This window comes from Loxodonta africana, chromosome 3 (genome assembly GCF_030014295.1).
Source record: "Loxodonta africana isolate mLoxAfr1 chromosome 3, mLoxAfr1.hap2, whole genome shotgun sequence".
NCBI classification, from domain to species: Eukaryota; Metazoa; Chordata; class Mammalia; order Proboscidea; family Elephantidae; genus Loxodonta; species Loxodonta africana.
In genome coordinates this window covers 12,701,448-12,727,980 of record NC_087344.1, presented here as the reverse complement: position 1 = coordinate 12,727,980, position 26,533 = coordinate 12,701,448, and the positions used below count along the sequence as shown (strand labels likewise).

At 52.2% G+C, this 26,533-nt stretch overlaps 2 protein-coding genes across 6 annotated transcripts in view; both read left to right on the top strand.

The window, feature by feature from the left end:
- Positions 1 to 13,783, top strand: part of MYO1F (myosin IF) — a 52,442-nt gene extending 38,659 nt beyond the window's left edge. For both annotated transcript variants that reach the window (XM_064280518.1, XM_064280517.1), the window contains 9 exons: positions 7,727 to 7,841; positions 7,976 to 8,145; positions 9,845 to 9,990; positions 10,364 to 10,510; positions 10,717 to 10,865; positions 11,293 to 11,376; positions 11,953 to 12,148; positions 12,233 to 12,402; positions 13,326 to 13,783. In XM_064280518.1, the coding sequence (XP_064136588.1) occupies positions 7,727 to 7,841; positions 7,976 to 8,145; positions 9,845 to 9,990; positions 10,364 to 10,510; positions 10,717 to 10,865; positions 11,293 to 11,376; positions 11,953 to 12,148; positions 12,233 to 12,402; positions 13,326 to 13,402 (1,254 nt within the window). In that variant the 3' untranslated portion in view covers positions 13,403 to 13,783. The remainder of the gene's footprint in view (positions 1 to 7,726; positions 7,842 to 7,975; positions 8,146 to 9,844; positions 9,991 to 10,363; positions 10,511 to 10,716; positions 10,866 to 11,292; positions 11,377 to 11,952; positions 12,149 to 12,232; positions 12,403 to 13,325) is intronic.
- Positions 13,784 to 13,913: 130 nt separating this feature from the next.
- On the top strand, positions 13,914 to 25,998 carry ZNF414 (zinc finger protein 414). 4 transcript variants are annotated; one of them, XM_064280522.1, is made up of 8 exons: positions 19,124 to 19,256; positions 19,538 to 19,686; positions 19,953 to 20,253; positions 20,579 to 20,686; positions 20,863 to 20,968; positions 21,489 to 21,832; positions 21,931 to 21,981; positions 22,375 to 25,998. In XM_064280522.1, exons 2-8 carry the CDS (start codon positions 19,651 to 19,653, stop codon positions 22,698 to 22,700), a joined length of 1,272 nt encoding a protein of 423 aa, XP_064136592.1. In that variant the 5' UTR covers positions 19,124 to 19,256; positions 19,538 to 19,650; the 3' UTR covers positions 22,701 to 25,998. The 4 variants fall into 4 exon arrangements, with proteins under 4 accessions (XP_064136591.1, XP_064136589.1, XP_064136592.1 ...); XM_064280521.1 differs by lacking the exon at positions 19,538 to 19,686 and having other exon boundaries at positions 13,914 to 19,256; positions 19,999 to 20,253; XM_064280519.1 differs by lacking the exon at positions 19,538 to 19,686 and having other exon boundaries at positions 17,176 to 19,256.
- Positions 25,999 to 26,533: the final 535 nt, after the last annotated feature.

The following is a 26,533-nucleotide window of genomic DNA, read 5'->3' as shown; positions in this document are numbered from 1 at the left end:
GGGTTGAAACTGAGAACCTATTAGTTAGTAGCCAAGCGCACAACTGTGTTGTTGTTGTTAGCTGCCATCAAGTCGGTTCCAACTCATAGCAACCCTACAGGACAGAGTAGAACTGCCCCATGAGGTTTCCAAGGAGCGGCTGATGGATTTGAACTGCCAACCTTTTGGTTAGCAGCTGAACTCTTAACCATTACACCACAACTAGCTGTAGTGGGTTTGAAATCCCTGGCCACAAACTCAGGAAGCTCTGTGGGGCTACCCAAGACAGAACCTAGACACTCCTCACAGCCTTTTCCACTCTGACTTGTTCTAAATCTTCAAATCGCCTCTGGGCCTGAACTCTTGAAACTCAAAAGCCTTTTTTCCACTTTCTGCAAAGACTGTCTTTCCAGGGCTGGCATGTTATGATCGTGCAGGTTGTACACTGAACAACCACAGGGTTGTCCATCATATCTACTGGGTTTCACTGTGTTTTGTTTTTAATATTTTACTGTGTTTAAGATTAAAATACACAGCAAACTGTTGCTGTTCTTAGGTGCTGTTGAGTCCATTCTAACTCAGATTAACCCTATGTACAACAGAACAAAACACTGTCCAGTCCTGCACCATCCTGATAATCGTTGTTATGCTTGAGCCCCTCCTCCCACGTGCCTATCAGTTTGTCGTACTGTGGGGGTTTGTATGTTGCTGTGATGCTGGAAGCTATGCCACTGGTATTCAGATACCAGCAGGGTCATCCATGGAGGACAGGTTTCAGCTGAGCTTCCAGACTAACACAGACTAGGAAGAAGGACCCGGCACTCTACTTCTGAAAAGCATTAGCCAATGAAAACCTTATGAATAGCAGCGGAACATTGTCTGATATAGTGCTGGAAGATGAGCCCCCAGGTTGGAAGGCACTCAAAACACGACTGCGGAAGAGCTGCCTCCTCAAAGTAGAGTCGACCTTAATGATGTGGATGGAGTAAAGCTTTCGGGACCTTCATTTGCTGATGTGGCACGTCTCAAAATGAGAAGAAACAGCTGCAAACATCCATTAATAATTGGAACCTGGAATGTACGAAGTATGAATCTAGGAAAATTGGAAATCATCAGAAATGAAATGGAATGCATAAACATCAATATCCTAGGCATTAGTGAGCTGAAATGGACTGGTATTGGCCATTTTGAATTGGACAATCATATAGTCTACTATGCTGGGAATGACAACTCGAAGAGGAATGGTGTTGCATTCATCTTCAAAAACAACGTTTCAAGATCTATCCTGAAGTACAACGCTATCAGTGATAGGATAATATCCATACGCCTACAAAGAAGACCCGTTAATACCACTCTTATTCAAATTTACACACCAACCACTAGGGCCAAAGATGAAGAAATAGAAGATTTTTATCAGCTGCTGCAGTCTGAAATTGATCGAACGTGCAATCAAGATGCATTGATAATTACTGACGATTGGAATGCGAAAGTTGGAAACAAAGAAGAAGGATCAGTAGTTGGAAAATATGGCCTTGGTGATAGAAACAATGCCGGAGATCGAATGATAGCATTTTGCAAGACTGATGACTTCTTCATTGCAAGTACCTTCTTTCACCAACATAAACGGCAACTATACATACGCATATGGACCTCACCAGATGGAACACACAGAAATCAAATTGACTACATCTGTGGAAAGAGACGATGGAAAAGCTCAATATTATCAGTCAGAACAAGGCCAGGGGCCGACTGTGGAACAGACCATCAATTGCTCATATGCAAGTTCAAGCTGAAACTGAAGAAAATCAGAGCAAGTCCATGAGAGCCAAAATATGACCTTGAGTATATCCCACCTGAATTTAGAGACCATCTGAAGAACAGATTTAACGCATCAAACACTGGTGACCGAAGACCAGACGAGTTGTGGAATGACATCAAGGACATCATCCATGAAGAAAGCAAGAGGTCACTGAAAAGACAGGAAAGAAAGAAAAGACCAAGATAGATGTCAGAGGAGACTCTGAAACTTGCTCTTGAGCGTTGAGCAGCTAAAGCAAAAGGAAGAAATGATGAAGTAAAAGAACTGAACAGAAGATTTCAAAGGGCCTCTCAAGAAGACGAAGTAAAGTATTACAATGACATGTGCAAAGAGCTGGAGATGGAAAACCTAAAGGAAAGAACACGCTCGGAGTTTCTCAAGCTGAAAGAACTGAAGGAAAATTTCAAGCCTCGAGTTGCAATAGTGAAGGATTTCATTGGGAAAATATTAAGCGACGCAGGAAGCATCAAAAGAAGATGGAAGGAATACACAGAGTCATTATACCAAAAAGAATTAGTCGATATTCAACCATTTCAAGAGGTGGCATATGATCAGGAACCAATGATACTGAAGGAAGAAGTCCAAGCCGCTCTGAAGGCATTGGCGAAAAACAAGGCTCCAGGAATTGATGGAATATCAATTGAGAAGTTTAAACAAACAGATGCAGTGCTGGAGGTGCTCACTCATCTAAGCCAAGAAATATGGAAGACAGCTTCCTGGCCAACTGACTAGAAGAGATCCATATTTATGTGTATTTCAAAAAAAGGTGATCCAACCAAATGTGGAAATTATAGAACAATATCATTAATATCACATACAAGGAAAATTTTGCTGAAGATCATTCAAAAATGGCTGCAGCAGTATATCGACGGGGAACTGCCAGAAATTCAGGTCGGTTTCAGAAGAGGACATGGAACCAGGGATATCATTGCTGATGTCAGATGGATCCTGGCTGAAAGCAGAGAATACCAGAAGGATGTTTACCTGTGTTTTGTTGACTATGCAAAGGCATTTGACTGTGTGGATCATAAGAAACTATGGACAACACTGCGAAGAATGGGAATTCCAGAACACTTAGTTGTGCTCATGAGGAACCTTTACATAGATCAAGAGGCAGTTGTTCAGACAGAACAAGGGGATACTGATTGGTTTAAAGTCAGGAAAGGTGTGCATCAGGGTGGTATTCTTTTACCATACCTATTTAATCTGTATGCTGAACAAATAATCTGAAAAGCTGGACCATATGAAGAACAGGGGCATCAGGATTGGAGGAAGACTCATGAACAACCTGCATGATGCAGATAACACAACCTTGCTTGCTAAAAGTGAAGAGGACTTGAAGCACTTACTAATGAAGATCAAAGACCACAGCCTTCAGTATGGATTGCACCTCAACATAAAGAAAACAAAAATCCTCACAACTGTACTAATGAGCAACTTCATGATAAACGGAGAAAAGATTGAAGTTGTCCAGGATTTCATTTTACTTGTATCCACAAACAACAGCCATGGAAGCAGCAGTCAAGAAATCAAAAGATGCATTGCATTGGGTAAATCTGCTGCAAAGAACCTCTTTAAAGTGTTGAAGAGCAAAGGTGTCACCTTGAAGACTAAGGTGTGCCTGACCCAAGCCATGGTATTTTCAATCGCATCATATGCATGTGAAAGCTGGACAGTGAATAAGAAAGACCAAAGAAGAATTGACACCTTTGAATTGCGGTGTTGGCGAAGAATACTGAATATACCATGGACTGCCAGAAGGACGAACAAATCTGTCTTAGAAGAAGTACAACCAGAATGCTCTTTAGAAGGATGGCGAGTCTGCATCTTACATACTTTGGACATGTTGTCAGGAGCCATCAGTCTCTGGAGAATGATATCATGGTCGACAAAGTACTGGGTCAGCGGAAAAGAGGAAGACCCTCAACGAGGTGGACTGACCCAGTGGCTGCAACAATGAGCTCAAGCATAACGATTGTAAGGATGGCGCAGGACCAGACAGTGTTTCGTTCTGTCATGCATAGGGTCGCTATGAGTCGGAACCGACTCGACAGCACCTAACAACAACAACATGCTTGAGCCCATTGTTGCAGCCACTGGGTCAATCCATATCGTTGAGGGTCTTCATCTTTTTTGCTGACCCTCTACTTTACCAAGCATGATGTCCTTCTCCAGGAACTGATCCCTCCTGATAACTTGTCCTATGTATATAAGACATAGTCTTGCCATTCTTGCTTCTAAGGAGCATTCTGGTTGTACTTCTTCTAGTGGTTACATTTTTCACAATGTGTCATTATTCTCATTCATTCCATTCTGGTTATGCCATTTCCAGTAGTCTAGTTTCCCTGCCCCCTTACCTTCTCATCTTTGCTTTAATTTTTGACCATTTGATCTCATATAGATGATTTTTTAAAGGAGCTCATTACTTACCAGTGATATTCTTTATTTTATCAGCCAGTCTGTTATTCAGCTAAAAGGTGACCTCAAGGGATAATGTCGGTTTAAGGTCTAAAGACGATCTCAGGGCAATAATCTCGGGGAGTCCTCTGGTCTCAACCAGTCCAGTAAGTCTGGACTTTTGAAGAATTTGAGTTCTGTTCCACATTTTTCTCCCATTCTATCAGGATCCATCTTTTGTGGCCCTGATCAGAATGGTCCTTAGTGGTAGCCAGGCACCATCTAGTTCTTCTGGTCTCAAGTTATATGAGGCCTTGGGTCATGTAGGCTATTAGCCCTGAAGACTACTTTCTTCTCTGAGCCTTTGGTTTCCTTCTTTGTCTTTTGTTCCACACAAGTAGAGAGACCAGTAGATGTATCTTCAATGACCACTCACAAGCTTTTAAGATCCTAGACTCTACTCACCCCACTGCAGTGTGGAACATTTTATGAACTATGTTATGCCAGTTAACCGAGTTGTCCCATGAGACTATGGTCCTAAGCCTTCAAGTGCAAAAAACATCTCGTGAGGTATTTGGTTATGTCTAAGAAGTATCCATAACTGTGTCCTATGTAATTTACTTTATATATATGGATATACATACATGCACCTGTACATATACATACGTGCACACATACCTGTATGTACATATGTTTATTGATACATTTCTGTGCACACATATGTACCCACATATTCATTCCCATACACGTATATACCTATATACCTATTTGTATAAGCACTCACATATTTTGTGGTGGTGGTTGTTGCAAAATTGTGTCATAACCTTTACCAAAAGTAACCTTTTCTCTTGTGCACTTCTTAGTCACATACTTTACCTTGGGATTGTGACATTACCTTGGTCAAGCTGTGTGCACTTGACCAACACTCGATGCTACCTCTCCTATCACCAAAAATAACAAGTGTCTACTATCTCAAGAGTGCTTTCCCCTCTCCCTCACACCCATCCCTGGTAACCACCAATGAGCGTTGGTCGCTGTACATACATCTACTCTCATCGTCTTATAAAAGTGAAATCCTTTTGTGATTGATTTGTTCCATACAGCGTAATGCCCTCTGGATTCATTCATGTTGTTTCAAGGACGGACTCAGCACTATTCTTTACGGCAGCATAGTATTCCACTGTATGTAGGTACCACATTTTGTTTATCCGTTCATCCACTGATGGGCACTTAGGTTGTTTCCATCTTTTTCGCTATTGTGAATAATGCTGCACTGAACATAGGTGTGCATATGTCTGTCCGTGTGTCTTTTATTAGATCTCTAGGGTATATATGGAAACCCTGGTGGCGTAGTGGTTAAGCGCTACGGCTGCTAACCAAAGGGTTGGCAGTTCAAATCCACCAGGCGCTCCTTGGAAACTCTATGGGGCAGTTCTACTCTGTCCTATAGGGTCTCTATGAGTCGGAATCCCCTCGACGGCACTGGGTTTGGTTTTATTTTTTTGGTTTAGGATATATATGGAAACCCTGGTGGTGTAGTGGTTAAGTGCTACAGCAGCTAACCAAAAGGTTGGCAGTTCAAATCCACCAGGCACTCCTTGGAAACTTTATGGGGCAGTTCTACTTTGTCTTATGGGGTTGCTATGAGTCAGAACTGATTTGACAGCAACAGGTTTGGTTTTTTTGGTTTTAGAGTATAAACCTAGGAGTGGGATTGCTGGATTATAAGCTATTTCTATTTCTAGCTTTTTGAGGAAGCACCATAGTATTTTCTTTTCATTTTGCCTTTTTTTTTTTTTTTTAACAATATAACCTGTAAATCACACCATATTCATTCATAGAGGTCTTACTTTTTTGTCATGGAATTTTATTTTTAATTGTATTTGAGAAGGTTTACAGAACTAGCTTCTCATTAAACAATTAGTACACATATTGTTTTGTGACACCGATTGCCAACTCCATGACATGTCAACACTCTCCCCTTCTTGACCTTGGATTCACTATTACCAGGTTTCCTGCCCCCTCTGCCTTCTCATCCTTGCCCCAGGACTGGTGTGCCCCTTTAGCCTCGTTTTGTTTTATGGGCCTGTCTAATCTTTGGCTGAGGGGTGAACTTCAGGAATGACTTCATTACTGAGCTAAAAGGGTGACCCAGGGCCAAGAGGCACCATACTATTTTCCATAGTGGTTGTACCATTTTACAGTTTCACCAGCAGTGGGTAAGGGTTCCAATCTTCCCACATCCTCACCAGCATTTGTTGTTTTTTTTTTAATCAGTGCCATTTTTGCAGGGCTGTGTTTTATTGGTTTCTAAGACACACACTGGTTTCCATTTATAACACTTCTTGAAATTGGGGTGCACCTCACATGGAGTTAATTAGCAGTTCGAGAAGCCATGAGGTTGGCCGGTTTGGAACAGATAGCACTGAAGTTTCTTATTCTAACAGTCACTCAATTATAAGTCTTCCAACAAGTGGAAATAAAACGTCTCTGAGAGAAGATTACAAACAGAACCTGCAAGATTGAACCTCCCAAATCAGGGAAAGTTAAGGTAACAAGAAATAATAGAAGAAAAGCACTCAATAGCATTTCAAACTATCATCCTGGCACATGGTTACTGTAGAAGAGAAAAGCTCCAGGTCTGGCCATTCTACTGAATGTCTTACTTGTTCTAAGGGTTTTCCCACTGGATCTCTGGGTTTTCTCAGCAGTAGTAACAAATTCATGAGGTGCTTTTTAGGAGTTCCTCGGTGACACACAGTTAAGCACTTGACTACTAACTAAAAGGTTGGCGGCTCCAACCTCCCCAGAGATGCCTCAAAAGACAGGCCTAGCAATCTGCTTCTGAAAGGTCACAGTCATGAAAACCCTATGGTGCACAGCTCTACTCTGAAACACACAGTGGTCACCATGAATTGGAATTGACTCAATGGCAACTGTTTTTTTGTTTGTTTGTTTGTTTATGTTGCTTTTTAAAAGTATTAACCCTAAGAGATGTGTTTGTTGTTGGGTGCCATCGAGTTGATTTTAATTCACAGCAACCCCACGTGACGGAGCAGAACTCCCCAATAGGATTTTCTTGGCTGTAATCTTAATGGAAGCAAATTGCCAGGTCTTTCTCCCACGGAGCCACTAGGTGGGTTCAAACTGCCAACCTTTAGGTTAGCAGCCAAGTACTTAACCATTTGCACCACCAGGGCTCCTTCCCTATGAGGTAGGTGCTGTTATTTTAGATGTAGGGAAACCGAGGCACAGAGCAGTCAAGACTTGACAGTGAGTAAGTGGCAGGGCTAGGATCAGAACCCAGCCAGACAAAGCCACGGTTATAGCTGAATGCAGAAGTTCATGCCCTGGAATGGGAGGCATCCCTGGGTCCAGTCACTTAGTAGAAGACAAAAAAGTTCAGATACAGCACATGAGTGTATATGCAACTGTGTGTGAACAAGAGTGTGTGGGCAGGGCGGCCCAGAGGAAAACGGAGACTTCGGAACCCTAGGAGACACCAGCCCACATCGCCTCTCTCTTGCCCAGCTTTTCCTTCTGGAGGAGATGCGTGAACGCAAGTTCGACGGCTTTGCTCGTACCATCCAGAAGGCCTGGCGGCGCCACGTGGCAGTCCGGAAGTATGAGGAGATGCGGGAGGAAGGTGAGAGGCCGCGGGTGGGAGGCTCAGGGTGGGAATGGGACGGACTAGCTACTTGGTCTGCACGCCCTCACCTGAACCATACTCCTTCACAAGAGCTGGCTACAGTCATATGACCTCACCCTGTGTCCCTTCAGCCTCCAACATCCTGCTCAACAAGAAGGAACGGAGGCGGAACAGCATCAACCGGAACTTTGTTGGCGACTACCTGGGGCTGGAGGAGCGGCCAGAGCTGCGTCAGTTCCTGGGCAAGCGGGAGCGTGTGGACTTCGCTGACTCGGTCACAAAGTACGACCGCCGCTTCAAGGTGAGGTACTAGCGGGTGGGCAGGTCCAGGACCCTGGTCTTAGCCTGCCAACCCCACCCACACCCTCATGTGGCCCAGACACACCTGCCCACAGGTATACACTCAATGAACCTAGATAAAACTGTCCATCAAATATGCCTCCCTGTAACCCAGATATACCTGTCCGTCTGATACACTGGATACAGATACCTGGCCCAGAAATATCGTTCCACAAGTACACATTCATCTTGCCCAGAAACCCTGACCACAGAGCCACCCTCACCTATCCTGGACATACCTATCCATCAGGTACATCCTCACCTAACCTAGATACACTTGTCAATCACATATGCCTCCTCTCCTTGGCCCAGGTACACCTATCCATAGGTACACTCGTCTGGTCCAGGCAGCCTCATTCACAGGTACATGCCCAAGTGGCCCAGCCAGGCCTGGTCAGAGGTACCCTCAACTTGGCCCAGAAGATTCTGTCCACAGGTATACCCCTCCCTGATCTGTATATAATCACTTGGCCTAAACAGCTGGACACCCCCATCACAGATACATCCTCACCTGGCCCAGACGGCCTGATCACAGGTGTGCTCTGATCACCTGGCCTAGAGACTCCTGTCCACAGGTACACTCATACCTGAGCTGTATCCCCTCAACTGGACTAGACGTCTGGACATCTCCTCCAAAGTTCTATCCTCACCTGGCTCAGACACTCCTATCCACCAGGCACACCTTCATTTGACCTCTACCACCTTTCAGGTCCTAGACAAGTCACCTAGTGCCAATAAACCCCTCTGTCCTAGAGAGCCCTATATGGTGGGTATACTCTGAGACAACCTACAGATCTTTCCCTGGATGGACACTCACATTGTCCACCTGCTTTTGACAAGTTTATGTGGAAGGTACGCTCTCACTTGATCTATACTTTCTCACCTGGGGTAAACAAACCCTCATCTGACTTATACACCCTCACTTATCCCAGAAATCCTTACGAGGCGTGGGTATCTTCACCTGGCCCATACACCTTTACCAGCTTTGGACAGGTCTCTGTGGCAGGTACACCCCTCAACTGACCTGAATTTCATCACCTGGTAGACATTTTCACCTAGGCAGATATCCCCATTGGACCCATACAGCCCTGACCACAGCTACACCCTCAGCAAGCTTGCATATATTTCACTGAGCCCAGACACACTCTTCCACTGGGTATACCCTCACCTGCCTATCTGTACAAAGTCACATGGTTTGGACACACACCTGGTCCTTACTCCTCATGACCAACACACCCTTATCTAGCTACCTAGTCTCTTCACCTTCACCTGAATCATTCTCCACAAAAGCTGGCTACAGTCACATGACCCAGAACTTCCATCTGATCCAAGCACTCTAATCTGGCCCAGGCACCCATGTCCAGCAAGTACACCTTCACCTAACTTGCACCTGTTCACTGTCCCAGACACCCTTTTCTAGTCAATATACCTTCACTTAACCACCTCCTCCTTTCTATTTAACTTAACCAGCCACATACCTTCATCTAGAGGGACACCCTTACTTGGCCCACCCACCCCATCCAGCCTGTACACACTCATGTGACCTGCACACCTTCACCTGATCTACCTAGCACCAACCCTCTGCCTGGTGTTGATCCACTGGGGCCAGGCTGCCCATGCCCAGGGCTCCAGCCACCAGCCTCTGGTCCTGCCTCCCACAGCCAATCAAGCGGGATTTGATCCTGACCCCCAAGTATGTGTATGTGATCGGGCGGGAGAAGGTGAAGAAGGGGCCCGAGAAGGGCCAGGTGCGGGAGGTCCTGAAGAAGAAGTTGGAGCTCCAGGCCCTGCAGGGGGTCTCCCTCAGGTGATGCTAGGTCCCCAGCGGCCCCACAGTCACCCTTGCCTGCTCCCTGTCATCTTCAGCTATACCTGTTACCCTCTCTTGGTGCTACCTGTCATTTCACCTGCCATCACACTTGTGACTGTTATTTGCAAACAACTTCTGTTCCCCCCACCTTACCCTCTTACTAGACTTTACCTGGTCTTTCTCTTTTACCACCTTTCCTAGCCACTTGCCACCTCTCCCTCTTTCCCTGGCCTGTGTCACTTGTCCCTTACCCGACCTTCCTCTGTTGCATCTCACCTGTCCTTCAGCCACCCTCACCTGTCACTCTCACCTGTGTCTCATCTGTCTCACCTGTCACCCTCACCTGCCTTTCCTCCCGCCCCTCTCCCAGCACACGGCAGGACGACTTCTTCATCCTTCAAGAGAACACAGCCGACAGCTTCCTGGAGAGCATCTTCAAGACCGAGTTCGTCAGCCTCCTATGCAAGCGCTTTGAGGAGGCTGCACGGCGGCCCCTGCCCCTCACCTTCAGTGACACGTACGGTCCCCACCACCACCACCCCCGGGGTCGGGGCCCAGGGCTGGTCTGAGCACAGTGCCCCCCACTCCCACCCCACAGACCCGGCCCAACTACGCCTTTGCCCGTCCCCTCCTCATCCCCCGCCCCCACGTCCGGACGCAGCAGTAGTGGAGTGGGGAAGGGACCTGGGCCTGCGCCCCTACAGCTTCCTCCCCTCCCCACAGACTACAGTTCCGAGTGAAGAAGGAGGGTTGGGGCGGAGGCGGTACCCGCAGTGTCACCTTCTCCCGTGGCTCGGGAGACGTAGCCATACTCAAGGCTGGTGGCCGAGCCCTCACGGTCAGCGTGGGCGACGGGCTACCCAAAAGTTCCAGTGAGTCTGCGCAAAACTGGGGGGCGGAGCAAAAACGGTGGTCAGGAAGAGGCGGGCCCTGGAGAAGAGGAGGGGAAGTCAGTGAGGGAGCCAATCAGGGTTGTGGGCGGGGCCAATGAGGCTGGCTGAGAGTGGGCGAAAGCTACGGAGCATCAGTAAATTGACCAATGAGTGGGTGAGAAATGTGGAGGGGCGTGGCCAAAGAGAATCAGTGAGGATGGCCAATGGTCACGAATGGTGGTTCCTGTGGGGGCGGAGCCAGCTCCTTGGCGGAGCCAGGGTTCCTGTAACTGAGGTGCGAATGGGAGGGCCTGAGGGGGCGGAGTCTGAAGGGGCGAAGCCGCAGGGAGGACAGGACCGTGAGTAGGGCCAGGAGCAGGAGGCGGCGTGGCCACCACTCAGATACCTACACTGCTTTCCCTTTCAGAGCCTACGCGGAAGGGAATTGCCCAGGGAAAACCCCGAAGGTTTGCCCAAGAGCCTGCCAGGGCAGCCCCCAGAGCCCCCAGAGGTGAGGAGATGGTCCCCATGTGGGCCCCATGGCCTAAGCCAGACCTTCAGCTGACGAATCTAACAAGCAGAGTTGACCACTGTCTTCTCCGTCCAGAACTTTACATAGCTGTTCATCGTCTGCGGAATAAGGCTAAGCTTAGTTCGGCGTTCAAAACTTCTCAAGATATGACTCACCCCATCTAACCAATGACCTCTTCTCTCCTCCCACCCTACACTCCTGTTGTGCAAGCTACATATTATTTTGCCAGCTGGCCAAATTTGTTCTTATCCTCAGTCCTTTGCTTGGGCTGTTTTCTGCCTACCTCACAATTCCCACTCCACTTGTTGAGCTCCTATTCATCCTCCAAGACCCAGCCACAAAAACTCTCGTACAGAGAGTGGGGGAAGGGAGCCTCCTTCTGTGAAGTCTTTTTCTAGCCCTCCTATCCCCCGGTCCCTCCCTCTGGCCCAGTCCTTACCATACTGGGTTGAGATTATGTCTGACTCCTCTCAGACTGGGAACTAGGAGCTGGATCCTCCCCAAATCCTCCTAGCATCACCCTGATAAATGCTCCCATCCTTACTCCCACCACAGGCCTGGACCGCAACGGGGTGCCCCCCACTGCCAGAGGGGGCCCCCTTCCCCTGGAGTTTACATCTGGAAGGAACTGCCAGCGGCCTCCCCAGGGCCCTCCAGCCTCGGCACCGGGAGCCAGCAGACGCCACCGGACACGGCCCCCTTCGGAGCACAACACAGAATTCCTCAATGTGCCTGACCAGGGTGTGGCTGGGTAGGTGCGGGGAGGGCAGCCCCGGAGGTGGGCAGGGGCTGGGGGAGCCTCTGGGGCTGTGACAAGCGCCCCCTTTCCCCCTAGCATGCAGAGGAAGCTCAGCGTGGGGCAGCGACCGGTGCCTGGCGTGGGCCGGCCCAAGCCCCAACCTCGGATACATGGCCCACGATGCCGCGCGCTGTACCAGTATGTAGGCCAAGACGTGGATGAGCTGAGTTTCAATGTGAATGAAGTCATCGAAATCCTCATGGAAGGTGTGTGCAAGGGCCAGGGCTGGGGGTAGCCAGACCCTGACACAGCTGGCAGCCCCCCGTTAATGCATACTCTTCCCATGTGAGAACAGAGGTGACCAGCTCAGGGCCCCCACCATTTGGCTGCACATGCTAGAAGTCTCTGGGTTTGGAGGTCACCTCCTAAGCCACACTGGGGAGGCGTGACTTCCCTGCATCACATCCAGTCCCTGAGCTTCAGTTTCCTTACCTGCCAAACACTGGCCTAACACCAGAGCCTACCTTACAGACCCCTTGTAAAGAGGATGACCCAGGCCACCTTCTACCTTAGCCCCTTTGGCTGCCCCCTAGAGGGGCCTGAGACTCAATAGCACCCTCTGCAAGTGGATGGAGTCAAGGGTGGTGCAAACGGTTAAGCGCTGTACTACTAACCAGAAGGTTGGTGGCTTGAATCCATCCAGAGGCGCCTCAGAAGAAAGGCCTGGTGATCTTGTCAAAGGTCACAGCCATTGAAAACCCTATGGAGCAGTTCTACTCTGACACACCTGGGGTCACCGTGAGTCTGTATTGACTTGATGGCACCTGGTTGATTGGTTGGCAGGTAGATGGGGGAGCTTACCTGGGGACCAGAGAGTCCTGGTCATTGCTGGGTCCATCCTGGGGTTGGTGGGGCGGGGGAGAAGACAGATGAGGGAAGAACGCGAGGGAATGTTCTAGAGAATGGCAGTGTGTGAGACAGTGGCTAGGGAAGAACAGGCATGCGTCAGTCCTTTTTTTCCCTTCTTCTGTCGTCAGTTCATCCATTAGTTGACAACTTTTCAGTGCTTGCCTTGTGTCAGGCCAGGGTCATGGAGGTGAATAAGACAGACACAGAGCTGGCCTCCCACAGCTACAAGCCCCTTCTCAAGGTGGGCTGGGATCTGCCTCACTCCTCCTCTCTCCTGCAGATTCCTCAGGCTGGTGGAAGGGCCGGCTGCACGGCCAGGAGGGCCTCTTCCCAGGAAACTACGTTGAGAAGATCTGAGCTGGGGCCCATGATTCTGCCACCCCACCCCACCTGCCTGCCGGGAGCCTGGCCTTGTGGCGGGAGCCCCATTTGTGGTGTCTATGTTGGCTAGAGGGCCAGTCCTGCAGCCCCCAGCCCAGCCTTGAGTCTAGGGGCAGCTCTGCAGTCACCCACTCCACCCTGGGAACTGGCCTCCCCCATGTCGTACGTGCTGCCCAAGCCTCTGCTTCCTCATGTGTCCAACGGGGCTAAGAGCAGAGCCTACCTCCCAGATACCTAGTGAGCTCAAAATGAGTCGTGTCCTGACGGCAAAGTGCCGGGCACAGTCAGGGATCCTGACAAGTTGACTTCCCTCCTCCTCCCACCATGGAGGCAATAAATATTTGTGGAATGAAAGCAAGAATTAACTTACTAAGTGCCATCAACAAGGACAGTGTTCTCACAACCCTCACAATAGGGTAGTGATGCCCCATATTTACAGGTGGGAAAACAGAGGCTCGGAAAGGTTCAGTCCCTTGCCCAAGGCTCCAACTTGTATCTAAGGCCCCTCCCACTGAAAAACTTCAGTTTGCCCCATTTTCCCTTCCAGAAACTGCATCCCAGCCTTCTTGCAGAAAATGGTCTGGAGAGTCCCTTCAGTCTTGAATCTGTAGTCCTCAAACTCACCTGGGACATGGCTGCAACCACATGTTGGTGGTGGTGTTAGGTGCCATTGAGTTGGTTCCAACTCAGAGACCCCATGTACAACAGAACAAAACACTGCCTGGTCCTGCATCATCCTCACAATCGTTACGCTTGAGCCCATTGTTGCAGCCACTGTGTCAGTCCATCTTGTTGAGGGTCTTCCTATTTTCACTGGTCCTCTACTTTACAAAGCATCATGTCCTTCTCCAGGGACTGGTCCCTCCTGATAACGCCTCCAGAGTATGTGAGTCTCACCATCCTTGCTTCTAAGGAGCATTCTGGTTGTACTTCTTCCAAGACAAATTTGTTCGTTCTTTTGGCAGTCTGTAGTATATTCAGTATTCTTTGCCAACACCATAATTCAAAGAACCACGTGGTCCCCAAAATATCCACCTTGGGTCACCCCCTGGTCCCTGCCCCCATCCCATGTCTCTGCCCTCTTGGTCCGTGCCTACCTGAGGTCAGGGCTGGTTCTGACATTCCAGGGCACTGATTTTCTGCATTTTTGTCACCGGTGAAGAGATTGGCCAGGTTATTGGTCTCCCTCACCCATCTCCAAACCAGTTTTGGGAGCTGAGCTATACAGGCTCCCTGCAGGGTCAGCTGGAACTTAAGAGTCCTGCCGTGGTCTAAACCAGTCGACCCCAGTTTTCTGACATTGGGCCTCTGTGCTCAGCCCCTTGGGGAGAGATGGAGCCAGACACAGACTGAGCTCAGTGGGGTCAAGACTGGGCTGGAAGAGGGACAGGCTGGGGGCAGGGCACAGAGGGGAGTGGGCACTGCTGGAGGAGCCAGGAAGGCTGGGGGGCAGTCAATCTGAGTCGATCTTAATGGCAAACACAACATCAGAAAAAACAAACCAAACCCATTGCCATCAATTCCAACTCACGGTGACCCCATGTGTTACAGGGTAGGACTGTTCCATAGCATTTTCTTGGCTGTAATCTTTATGGAAAGGAGAGCTGGTGGTGCATTGGTTAAAGTGCTGAGCTGCTAACTGAAATGCTGACGGTTCGAATCCACCCAGAGGATCCTTAGGAGATAGACCAGGTGATCTGCTGCCATAAAGATTGTTGTTGTTGTTGTTGTCAGGTGTTGTCGAGTTAGTTCCAACTCATAGCAACCCTATGTACAGTAAAACCCGTGAAAGCTGGAACCTGTATAAGGTGGAAACCTTTCATAGAAGGAAAACTCAAATATTTTCCATGAATACTGAGCAATAGAAAAGCGGTAAGACTGCACCGTGTCAAAGGTGGAAGACTTGGGAGATCCAGAAAAACAAGGCAGTCCCATCAAGTGGTGGCTCTCACAGGTTTCGATGTATAACAAAACAAAACATTGCTCGGTCCTGTGTCATTCTCACAATTGTAAGCTCATAAAGATCACAGCCTAGAAAACCCTATGGGGCAGTTCTACTCTGTCACATGGAGTCACTATGAGTCGAAATCAACCCGATGGCACCTAACAACAATCTTTATGGATTGGTTCAAACTGCCAACCTTTAGGTTAGTAAATCTTGCCATCAAGTCAATTCCAATTCATAGGGCCCCTATAGGACAGAGTAGGACTGCCCCATAAGGTTTCCAAGGAGCAGCTGGTAGAGTCAAGCTGCCAGCCTTTTGGTTAGCAGCCAAATTGTTAACCACTGTACCACCAGTACTCCTTTAGGTTAGTAGTCAAGCACAAACTATTTGCTCCACCCTAACCAAAAAAACACAAACCCATTACCATCGAGTCAGTTCTGACTCACAGCGACCCTATACCAGGGACCTCTAAACACAGCACAGTGATCTAAGCTTTGTTGGGGGACTCCCAGGTAGAGGACACCTCCCCAGCTGGAGGGTGGGGAAGGAAGTATCAAAAAAAGACCGCCCACCAGAACTTCCTGCAGGATTGGCACCTCCTCCCTTCTGCACCTGCCTGGGGATGCTGCGTATGGCTGGGGGGAAAAAAAAACAGGGCTGCAAACTGGGTCACAGCAGCCCTTTGACTGGTCAGTCATTACAGGAAAGTACTGAATTTCCCTGGTCCTTTCCATCTCTGATTTTTTCCACTCCACTGCCCAACCTCCAAGGTCCCTGGGTGGCGCAAACGGTTTGGGCTAGTCTACTAACCAAAAGATTGGCAGGTTCGAACCTACTCATTGGAGCCGTGGAAGAAAGACTTGGCAATCTGCTTCTGTAAAGATTTCAGCAAACACACACACACACACACACACACGGAGCAGTTCTACTCCGTAACACATGGGGTTGCCATGAGTCAGAATCGACTTGATGGCAACAGGTTTCATTTTTGTTTTTTTGGCCAGCCACCACTATGTGCTTCCCTTTTTGCAAGACACTGATGTGGGGACAGGCTGGGGGGGATGTGAACCTCCAATCTCATCAGCTGGTCATTTCCTAGGTGCTGAAGAAGAATTGTTGTAGTTGTGTGCCGTTTAGTCGATTCTGACTCACAGCCACCCTATAGGACAGAGTAGAACTGATCCATAGGGTTTTCTAGGCTATAATCTTTGTAGGAGCAGATTGCCAAGTCTTTGTCCCAAGAGGATCAGCTGGTGGGTTCAAACCGCCAACCTCTCGGTTAGCAGCTGAGTGCTTAACCGTTGCACCACCAGGGTCCCTTACAAGGAATTAAGGGCTTTCCATCTCCTTTCTCGGCACTTGAACTCATTCACCATGATGACTGCCCCCCAGTCAGGCATTTTGGGGTAGAGTTGCACTACCCTGGCCAGCACCCCATTTGCAGGAAGTAAGAGCTTCCGGGCAGGATGAGAGATGAGGCTTGGGCAGTGGGTTTGACAGCTATTCTAACGGGCAGCACCTCACATCTAGGTTACAGACACCATAGGCTGTAAACCTCAGTCACCTTGACCCTGCCTGCTTCCCAGCCCCACATCCTGTTGACTGTTTTGCACTATTTCTCAAATCCGGCCCCTCCTCTCCCTTCCTTGGTCCCTGTCCCTGCTGAGACCTTACCCCACCCACCCCACCCTCCTCAGAGTGATTGCACCAGCCTCCCCTCCACACACGCACCTCTTGGCCCTGCATCGAAATGATCTTCGTTTTTCCAATCAATAATGAGTTTGGTTTTTTTGGGGGGGGGGGAGTGGGGGGGTGGGAGGTGATGGTTTAGTATTGATTTTTTAAACTTTTATTGTGGTAAAAAAAATACATAAAACATTTGCCCACTCAACATTTTTCGAATGTACAATTCAGCAACATCGATTACATTCATCGTTTTGTGAATTACACGTTTCTAACTGAAGAAATGATTGTGGTAGTGTCATTAGCTGGTGGTGTTGTCATTAGTTGCACCGTGAGTCAAGTTGCTAATTCGACTCATGGTGACTCCAGGTGTCAGAGTAGAACTGCATTCCATAGGGTTTCCAAGGCTGTGACCTTTTGGAAGCAGATCGCCAGGCCTTTCTTCTGAGGCAACTCTGGGAGGGTTTGAACTACCAGCGTTTCAGTTAGCGGTCCGGTGCTTTATCGTTTCTGCCACCCAGGGACGCAAATAAATGGGTGATAGAAAAAAAATATTATTTCAGGTAGCACAAAAGTGCAAAAAGTCAGTCTTTTCCGCACTTGAAAATTCCTGTGCTCCTCCCCAGTTTGTGTCTCCTTCTATAATGATGTTCTCTGCATACAAACACGTGCAAACACACACATACGTACGTCCATCTTGTTTTAAACAGGTGGAAATACAGTACCCACGAAGTCTATGCTTGCCTACCCGTTGCTGTCTAGTCGATTCCGACTCATGGCGACCCCATGTGTATCAGAGTAGAACTGTGCTCCATAGGACTTCCTTGGTTGTAAAATTTACGGAAGCCAATCGCAGGCCCTTCTTCCTCAGTGCCACCAGGTGGGTTCAAACTGCCAACCTTTAGGTTAGTAGTCCAATGCAAACTGTTTGTATGATCCAGGGACCTTGTGCTTGCCTAGATCTCAGCAAACACCCCTTGAATGGTTGAACAGTGTATTACAGAGATCCGAGATCCAAAAACTATTTACTGTCACCAGTCCTCCAAACGACAGCCAGTCTGCATGATCAGGTGGGTGTACCTCCCCCTGCTAAAAACTTATCAAGGGTTAAAATAGGAACCACACTCCACTCTCCATGGCCCATAGGCCCAGCACGACCAGCCCTTCCTCCCAGTCCCTTTCTGACCCCCACCCCTCCACCCTGGTCCAGCAGTGCACTGGCCTCCTCGCCGGTCCTTGAAACAGACAAACTTGTGCCTCTGCACCCCAGGACCTTTGCACCAGCTATCTGCTCTTCCTGGAAAGCTTTGCCATCCTGACCTTTCCATTGGTTCACACCAGACCATCAGGGACAGCTCAGCTATCGCCTTCTAGAGAGGTGTCCCTGAACATCACTATTGTGTCCTGATTTTTTCTTCATAGCACTTAATACAACCTAAAATCGTTTGTATTTGTTTATTTTCTTCACTGCGTCTTTATTATCTTTTTCCCACTTTTAAATGTGAGCGTCCCTCAGGGCAAGTAATGTCTGATCGTGTTCACTGCTGGGTCCCCAACGCCTAGAACAGTGTCTAGCACATGGTAGGCGCTCAAGAAAGAGAATTCGGAGGAGTGATTCATTCTACACCTGTACACACAGGGGCTCAGCATCCCTCACCCTCAAAAGCACATCTCTCCGCCCTGAGGTTACATCCGTTTATTAAGCGAAGCATGGACGTTTAGCTTGTTTCCCGCCCTCGACTATTTCAACGGACCCATTCCAGCTTCAGAATTAGGTGCATTTAAAATTTTGACGACGGTTGCCAATTTCCCTCCAAAGAGGCGGCCCCAACTAACATGACCGCTACAGGAAGAAAGCCACTGTTTATCGCCTTTCCAGGGCTGGTGACGGAAAGGGATGAAGGTGCCCATTTTGCAGACAGGACCCTAAGGTCTGGCTCTCTGCACACGGACTCTGGACGATGCTCCCGGTAACTGCAGGTCTACAGCAGCTTCTACGGTGAGCTACAGCACCACCCAAGCCTCAGGCCCCGCCTCCTCACGGAGTGCCTAACAGCGGCCCCGCCACCACTCTCGCGAGAGCTGGGAGGTGAAAGATGGCGCCGACGTGAGCGCGCGCCCGCGCAGCCGACGGAGTCGCTGCAGCCTCAGCCGGAGCCGCCTTCGCCACGGGAGCAAGAGGTCGAGCCGGATCAGTGATGGTGAGCGCGGCGTCAGGGACGCGGGCGCGGCGGAGACTGCCGGGGAGCGGCCCCGTCGTGCGGGCACACGCAGCTTCTTGACGGCCCCGCCCCCACATCCGGGCACCCTGCCTCCGCTGGGTGTCACTCGGCGAACGTTCTACGTCTACTTCCGGGCCTGACTTCGACTGGGCCCCACCCCTAAGGCTCGGGCCCCGCCCCTAACCTTGACACATTTGGCCCCCTAGCACCTGCACGTTAGTCTGCACAGCTCGAGTCGAACCGGTGTTGCTCCTTCCTAGGTCTTTTTGATCACTCTGGCCCCACCAGCATCATCCTAACCGTGCCCAGCCCAGAGCCCCACCTTTGTAGCCTTTGTCCCGCCTACTACCTAGAGGCCACGCCCCTGCAGAGTATGGGGCCGCCCACCTGTCCGTATTGGGATTGGGAGGTATGCGTCTCTCCTATGGGTAATACCCCTTCTGCATATGGGACACTTCTCAGCTCACTGCCGGGGGTGGGGATTTAGGAGGCTCCATCCACCCTAACCCCCTGCCCTCTCTTGGTGGTGACTCCTTAGGATGGGGGCCCAGTGGATGATAGGGGCACTAGCTGCTTCTGGAACGTTGAGCACAGAGGTCCTGGCAAGGTGAGAAAGTCCCCTGGCTGGTACAGGCTGACCCAGAGGGGTTCTGGTCACCTTTTTCCTTCCACCAGGAGCAGGAACACGTGGGGCTCATCCCGGACATTCCCACTTCTGCAGAGCCTTGCTCCAGCGAGACGGACAAGGAGGTGTTGTCCCCAGTTATGGCCACCGCGGCCACCTCCTCCATGGGGGAGGAGCCAGGCCCTGACCGGTCAGCCACACCCCCCGTGTGGGGACTTGGAGGTCCTGGGGGAGCCCAGCAGGGTGGCCCTTCGGCCTCAGATAGCAGCCAGTCCATCGCTGGACCCAGCCCTGGCACCATCTCTGGGACCAGTGAGGACCTGCGGCCTCCCAGACGACGCCTGCCACCAGGTGACCTGTGACAGGACCTTGGGGGAGGAGGTCACAGAGCCTGGAACAGTAGGGAGTGAGGAGTGTAGGGCATCTCCCAACCCATAGCCGTCTAGAGGGATGGTAGCCACCATTTACGGAGCACCAGCTAGCTGTATGCGGGCTGGGACTGCAGTCATGAGCCAGGCTACCTCAGTCTCTGCCCTCTGGCAGCTCAGTCTGGTGGTGGAGGCAGAGGGTAATTCCAGCCTCGTCTGTACTTCCCTGGGGGCAGAATTCCGGGGAGGGGGGGCGGGCTGCATCGGTGGTGAAGGGACCAACGACCCCGACTCCGTTTGTCCTGCAGGGAAGCAGGTCCCCTGCTCCAGTCCTGGCTGCTTCCTCAGTTTCCCCAGCGTGCGGGATCTGGCACAGCATCTTCGTACCCAGTGCCCACCTACACAGTCCTTGGGAGGTAGGACCGGGGCAGGGGATGGGGAGGTAGATGAGGGTGGGAGGCAGCAGCGCCCCCCTCCACCGGCCCTGGACACCCCACCCACTCCTCTGCCTCCACCGGCCCTGGACACCCCACCCACTCCTCTGCCTCCACCGGTCCTGGACACCCCACCCACTCCTCTGCCCGCCATCCAGGCAAGCTGTTTCGCTGCTCGGCCCTGAGCTGCACTGAGACCTTCCCCAGCATGCAGGAGTTGATGGCGCACAGCAAGCTGCATTACAAGCCCAACCGCTATTTCAAGTGAGACCTCGACCCCCATGTCTCACCCTGTGTGTGGGGACCAGGCCCCAGGCAGCTCCACCCACTCCTGATGCAACAGCCACTACCTGGGGTCTCAGCCTCTCTCTGCAGGGGCCGGGTGGGTATGGAGGTGGGCGTGGCCTCGTCAAGCCCCGCCCTTACCTGCCCCAGTGATCCGGCCGGAGGACCCAGAAGGGGCGGGGCCATACGTGGGCATGGCTCCACCCAGCCGCATCTTGACCTCCCAGACGGAAACCTGGCCACCTGAAGCCAGGACTGAGACTTCTTCCTCGTTTTCCCGGAGTTCCTACCCGGAGGGTTCTGGAAGGGTCGCGGCCACAGTAGGGGGGGGCGCTTAGGGCAAGTTCCTACGGCCCCCCGCCGCAGGTGGGGGATCTGCCGCCTCGGAATGGGGCCCGGTCTCCCTCCCCACGCTCCCGGGACGGGACCCCACGCGGCGTGGGAGAGACCACGCCCCGTCACCCAAAGACACTACCCCGCCCTGTGTCCCGCCCCCCAGGTGTGAGAACTGCCTCCTGCGCTTCCGCACGCACCGCTCGCTCTTCAAGCATCTGCATGTTTGCGCCGAGCATGCGCAGAGCCCAGCCCCGCCGCCGCCCCCTGCCCTCGACAAGGAGCCGCCGGTGCCCGAGCGCCCCCCGGAGGCCGACTCTGCGTTCGCGCCGGGAGTGCAATTCCCCTTGCTCGAACCCTTCACGACCCCCGCCCCGACCCCCACCGGGCCCTTCCTGCCCTACTTGAATCCCGCGCCCTTTGGCCTGAGTCCCCCACGCCTGCGCCCCTTCCTGGCCGCCGCCCCCGGGCCGCCAGCGTCTAGCGCTGCGGTCTGGAAAAAGAGCCAAGGTGAGTGGTGGAGTCCGGGGGAGGGCGGTAACGGAGCCACCTGAAGGGGCGGGGCGGGCTCACCTTACCTCTGGCCTTGACCCGCCCTTCCATCGCAGGTGCTGGCGGCAGTCCCCGGAGACCCCAGGGCGGCGCCGACGCGCCCTCAGGTGCGTGCAGGTGACCACCAGGGAGGGGTGGAGGGGCTTTCCTGCCCCCGGCCGGGCCGGGTGGATGCTGGGGGCAGCGGTGCGCGCCCCCTTCCCCGGTAGCTACCAACACCCTCAAAATACAGGCTTTTGCCCTTAAAATTCCTGGCACCTGCGCCTTTATCCGCGCCGGCGGTTCCGCGTAAATCTCGCGCCCTCTTCGCTCCGGGAATGGGAATGGGGACGTGAACAAGCCATGCTGAGAGTCCCTAGTCCCAGGGAAATGGGCCGGGCGGTCGGATCCAGCCCGGTCTGACTCCCGTAGCCCGGCCCCTCTCCAGCTCGCTCACCACCGCTGGGGGCGGACGGGGCTCGGGGCTGGGGCCCCGGACTGACGCCCCCGCCTGCCCGCAGGGCACGCGGCCCCGAGCCGCATCGTGTGGGAGCACACGCGCGGCCGCTACTCATGCATGCAGTGCGCCTTCTCCACGGCCTCGCGGCCCGCCATGACGCTGCACCTGGAGGACCACCGCCCCGCCGGCCCCGTGGCCTCCGCGCCCGGGCCGCCCCGCCCCGACGGCCCGGCGGGTAAGGCCGGGGACCGCACGCGTGGGCCGGAGGCACGGACCGAGGCTCAGGCTCCCCCTACTCTGCCCACCCCAGACCCGGCCCTACTAGCACCCAAGGTGTCGCCGCCGCCGCCATCTGAGGGAGAATGCCAGGTTTTCTTGCCGCTCTGAACCCGACCGCATTGGGGGAGGGGAGCCATGGGTAGTTTTGTAATGGGAGGACAATAAAGGAACCGCCATGAGCCGGCACGTGTCTAGGCCCCTTACCCCTCTGGTCCCAGTAAGCCAGTCTAGCCGTCCTGGGCGTTCATATTCTTGGGACAGAGCACCTCAAGGGGGTGTGGTGAGCACAGGATGGCACAGCCCACTCAGGTCCCATCGCCCAGTCACCTCAACCCTGCGACCCAGGCCTTCATCCACTGCCACCTCCACCAGTGTACTCAGGGAGGCCGGTGCCTTCTGTCCTGTCCCAACACTTCCAGAAAGCAGACGGGATGGAAATTTCCAGTTTTAATGAAAAAGTCCCAGTAGTCAGGGGACAAGCTGGGAGGCTGCTCCTGAGAAACAACCAGGTGGCCTATCAGGCCCTAGATCCGGAGGCCAGTGCTGACTCAAAGAGGGAGAATCCTTTGGTGGTGACAGGGTGGGTGCTGTCCTGGCAGGGCTGGGGCCCAGGACTGGGGGCTTCAGGCCTTCTCTTTCTCACTGTCCTCCCAGCCTTCTTCCTTGGCTGCCCCGCTTCTGCCTCTCTCCCTGCCCCAGCTCTGGGGAGGGGGTGGGGACAGGGCCAGCCCTGGGAGACTGGCTGCCCCCTCTCCTCTGTCTCCCCGCCATGGGGACCTTTTCTCCTTTGTGGGAGGCCAGGCTGGGGTGCAGGGTGCCCTGCTTTCTCCAGGACCCAGCTAGCCAAGCCTCCTGGTCAGGACAGCCTGCCACGTTCACAACCACCTCTTGGGGGCTGGTTTCTCCTGCGTCTTGCTCGCTCCCACCCCCTTCTCTCCCTCCCCTGGCACCCACAGCATGCCTCATTCCCCCATTCTGAAGGCCACTGGAAACAGCTTTCTTCTGCAAAAAAAAAAATTCAGCAGTGCCCCTCCCTGGCCAGCCCCCTTCAATGGTGTCCCAGCCCTCCAAATGAAGAACCTGCTCTCAGAGTAGCCCACAAGGCTGTGTCTTGGACATTCCCCCACCCATCCCGGAACCACACTCACCATCTCCCTACTTATCCTCCTGGGTACGTAGACACCTGTGAGAGAGAACCTAGGGGCCTCCTTGGCCCTCCCTCATCCCACTCCTTACCGCCTCTTCCCCCAGGCCTTCCTCCTCTTCCTGCCCATCTTCCTTGTCGGAGTTGTCCTCGATCACCTCTTCGTCCGTGGTGTCTGCAGCCAGCAATGTACCAGTCACCCCTGGGCCAGGTCCCCAGCCTCCTCACTGCCTTGGCACCTGATCCTTTTCCTCCCTCACCATCCTCCCCCTCATCCTCTTCCTCCCCCAGCATTTCAACCTCGGGCTCAAGAGTCCGGCGCCTTGCAGTCACCAACTTCAGAGCCACCCAAGTAGACCAGCTGGGGCAGTAGCTCAAACACCTGCTTGTCGTAGCGCAGCTGCTGCATCACCACATAGTTGAACAGGTCCAGCCCCCACAGCCCCTTCAACTTCTCCTGCCAGGGATGGAATGGGGATCCCGGCGCCCTTAGGCCCTGCCTTCATGGACACAGGGCCCCTCCCATCAGCCCCTGCCTCACCAGGGGCTTCAGGGTTGCCACATCCTAGATGTGGTAGCCGCTAGGTTCAGGTGGGTCAAGCTGGGGGTCCACTCTGCCAGCACGTCCAGGCCTCAGCTGAGGCAATTGTTGCTCAGCTCCAACTGCGGGACAGCGGGCCATTAGGGGACTCGGGGGGCTCTAAGGCTCCCTGAGCTCCCAGCTGTGACCTGGGGGAAGACTCCACCTCCCTGAACCCCACTTTCCTAGTCCTTGGAATGAATAGATGTCATGATGCTCCACCCTTGGGGTCCTTGTGAGGATTAAAAGGGGGACTGGGGGAGAGAGGGAGCTTGGGAGAAGACTGCTGAGTGATTCTCATCCCTCGAGTCTGGGACCCTCTCAAGAACTTGAGGGCAGGGCCAAGGGACGTTATTTTACAGAGCTGAAAGCTAAAGCTAGGAGGGCTAAGCTGACTTTCTTGGTCAGTGTGACTCAGATCCCGCACCAAGCCCAGGGGCTGGCCAAGTTATCACTGCCCTTCCACAGAAGTAAGCCCAGCCAGAGAGGCCTGCAGGGCGCTCCCCACTCCCATGGCCCGGGGATGCCCTCCCAAATATGGCTCTAGCCCTGAATTCTCCCTCACTTCAGGGACAGGGTGTTCCAGACCCCCAGCTCCTCTCCGGGTATCAGGGTCCCCTGGCTCATTGCCATCGAGTTGATTCTAACTCATGGAGACCGTGTGGGTGACAGAGTAGAACTGTGCTCTGTAGGGTTTTCTTGGCTGTAATCTTCATGGAGGCAGATTGCCAGCCTTTCTTCTGGGGCACCACTGGGTGAGTTTGAAGTGCCAACCTTTAGGCTAGTGGTGGTGGTGGTGTTAGGTGCCATTGAGTAGGTTCCGACTCAGCGACCCCATACACCACAGAATGAAACACTGCCCAATCCTGCGCCATCCTCATCATCGTCGTTACGCTTGAGCTCATTGTTGTGGCCACTGTGTCAGTCCGTCTCCTTCAGAGTCTTCCTCTTTTCCGCTAACCCTGTACTTCACCAAGCATGAAGTCTTCCAGGGACTGATTCTTCCTAACAACATGTCCAAAGTATGTAAGGTGCAGTTTTCACCACCCTTGCTTCTGAGGAGCATTCTGGTTGTACTTCTTTCCAGACAGATTTGTTCATTCTTTTGGCAGTCCATGGTATATTCAATATTCTTCGCCAACACCACGATTCAAAGGCGTCAATTCTTCGGTTAATTCTTCTTCGTAGGTTGGTAGTTGAGAGCAAACCATTTGCACCACTCAGCCCAGGGACCTGGTTCATAATGATGTTAGGTGCTGTAGAATCGCTTGTGACTCATAGTGACCCCAGGCAATAGAGTAGAACTGCACATAGGACTTTACTGGCTGTAATCTTTACGGAAGCAGATCACCAGGTCTTTTCTCCCCTGAGGAGCCAGCTAGTGAGTTTGACCTGCTGACCTTTCAGTTAGCAGCCAAGTTCTTAACCGTCATGTCACCAGGGCTCCTTTGGAACATAATGTTGTGTGCTGTCAATTCCCATCCTATAGGACAGAGTAGAACTGCCCCATAGGGTTTTCTTGGCTGTAATCTTTACAGAAGAAGACGGCCAACTCCTTTCTACAATAGAGAGGCTGGTGGGTTTGAACCGCCAAACTTGCGGCTAGCAGCTGAGTGATTAACCTTTTCGACACCAGTGCTCTTGTGGTATGTAATAGGTGATCAAGAATTAATTGCCGAATGATCATCACGTAATTACTGTTTTCCATCACCCTACACCCAACCCTCCAGCGTCCCCCACCCTCCCCCAAATCCAGGCAACACCACTTCCCAATCTGGCGGCACCTTTCCAGAGACCCAAAGCCAGCGCCTTTATCCAGGGCCCTCCCCCCAGCCCATCGTTTCTGTGGAGGGAACCGCTCCCAGCTGCCCTCTGGAACAAGTTGGAACTGTGCCGAAGGCCCCAGGAGCTGGATCAGGATCTGGCCTCCACCAACCACTGTGTTCACTCCAGCAACTACCTCCTATCCTCAAGCCTCCCCCACTCAAGGTCAACATTTGTCTGGTTTCCTGGGGAGCCTTCTGATCTGGCTCCCTTTCCTCTAGCTAAGCCATGACCCACAGAGGTACCCCCTCCAACTCCAGGATGCCTTGGAGATGAGTCCTGTGAGGGCCGCAGCAGGGCCCAGCAAAGAACGCCCGGGAGTCTGTCCCTAGAGGGAATGAATGAGATGAGCTAGGGCATCCTGACACCGGCAGGCGTCCAGCTTTCGCAGCT

Coding starts and splice junctions, on each gene's coding strand:
- ZNF414 (XM_064280522.1), top strand. CDS start 19,651: ATGGGGCCGCCCACCTGTCCGTATTGGGATTGGGAG. Junction 20,969..21,488: donor AAGCCCAACCGCTATTTCAA/GTGAGACCTCGA, acceptor CCCGCCCCCCAG/GTGTGAGAACTGCCTCCTGC. Junction 21,982..22,374: donor CGGCGCCGACGCGCCCTCAG/GTGCGTGCAGGT, acceptor GCCTGCCCGCAG/GGCACGCGGCCCCGAGCCGC.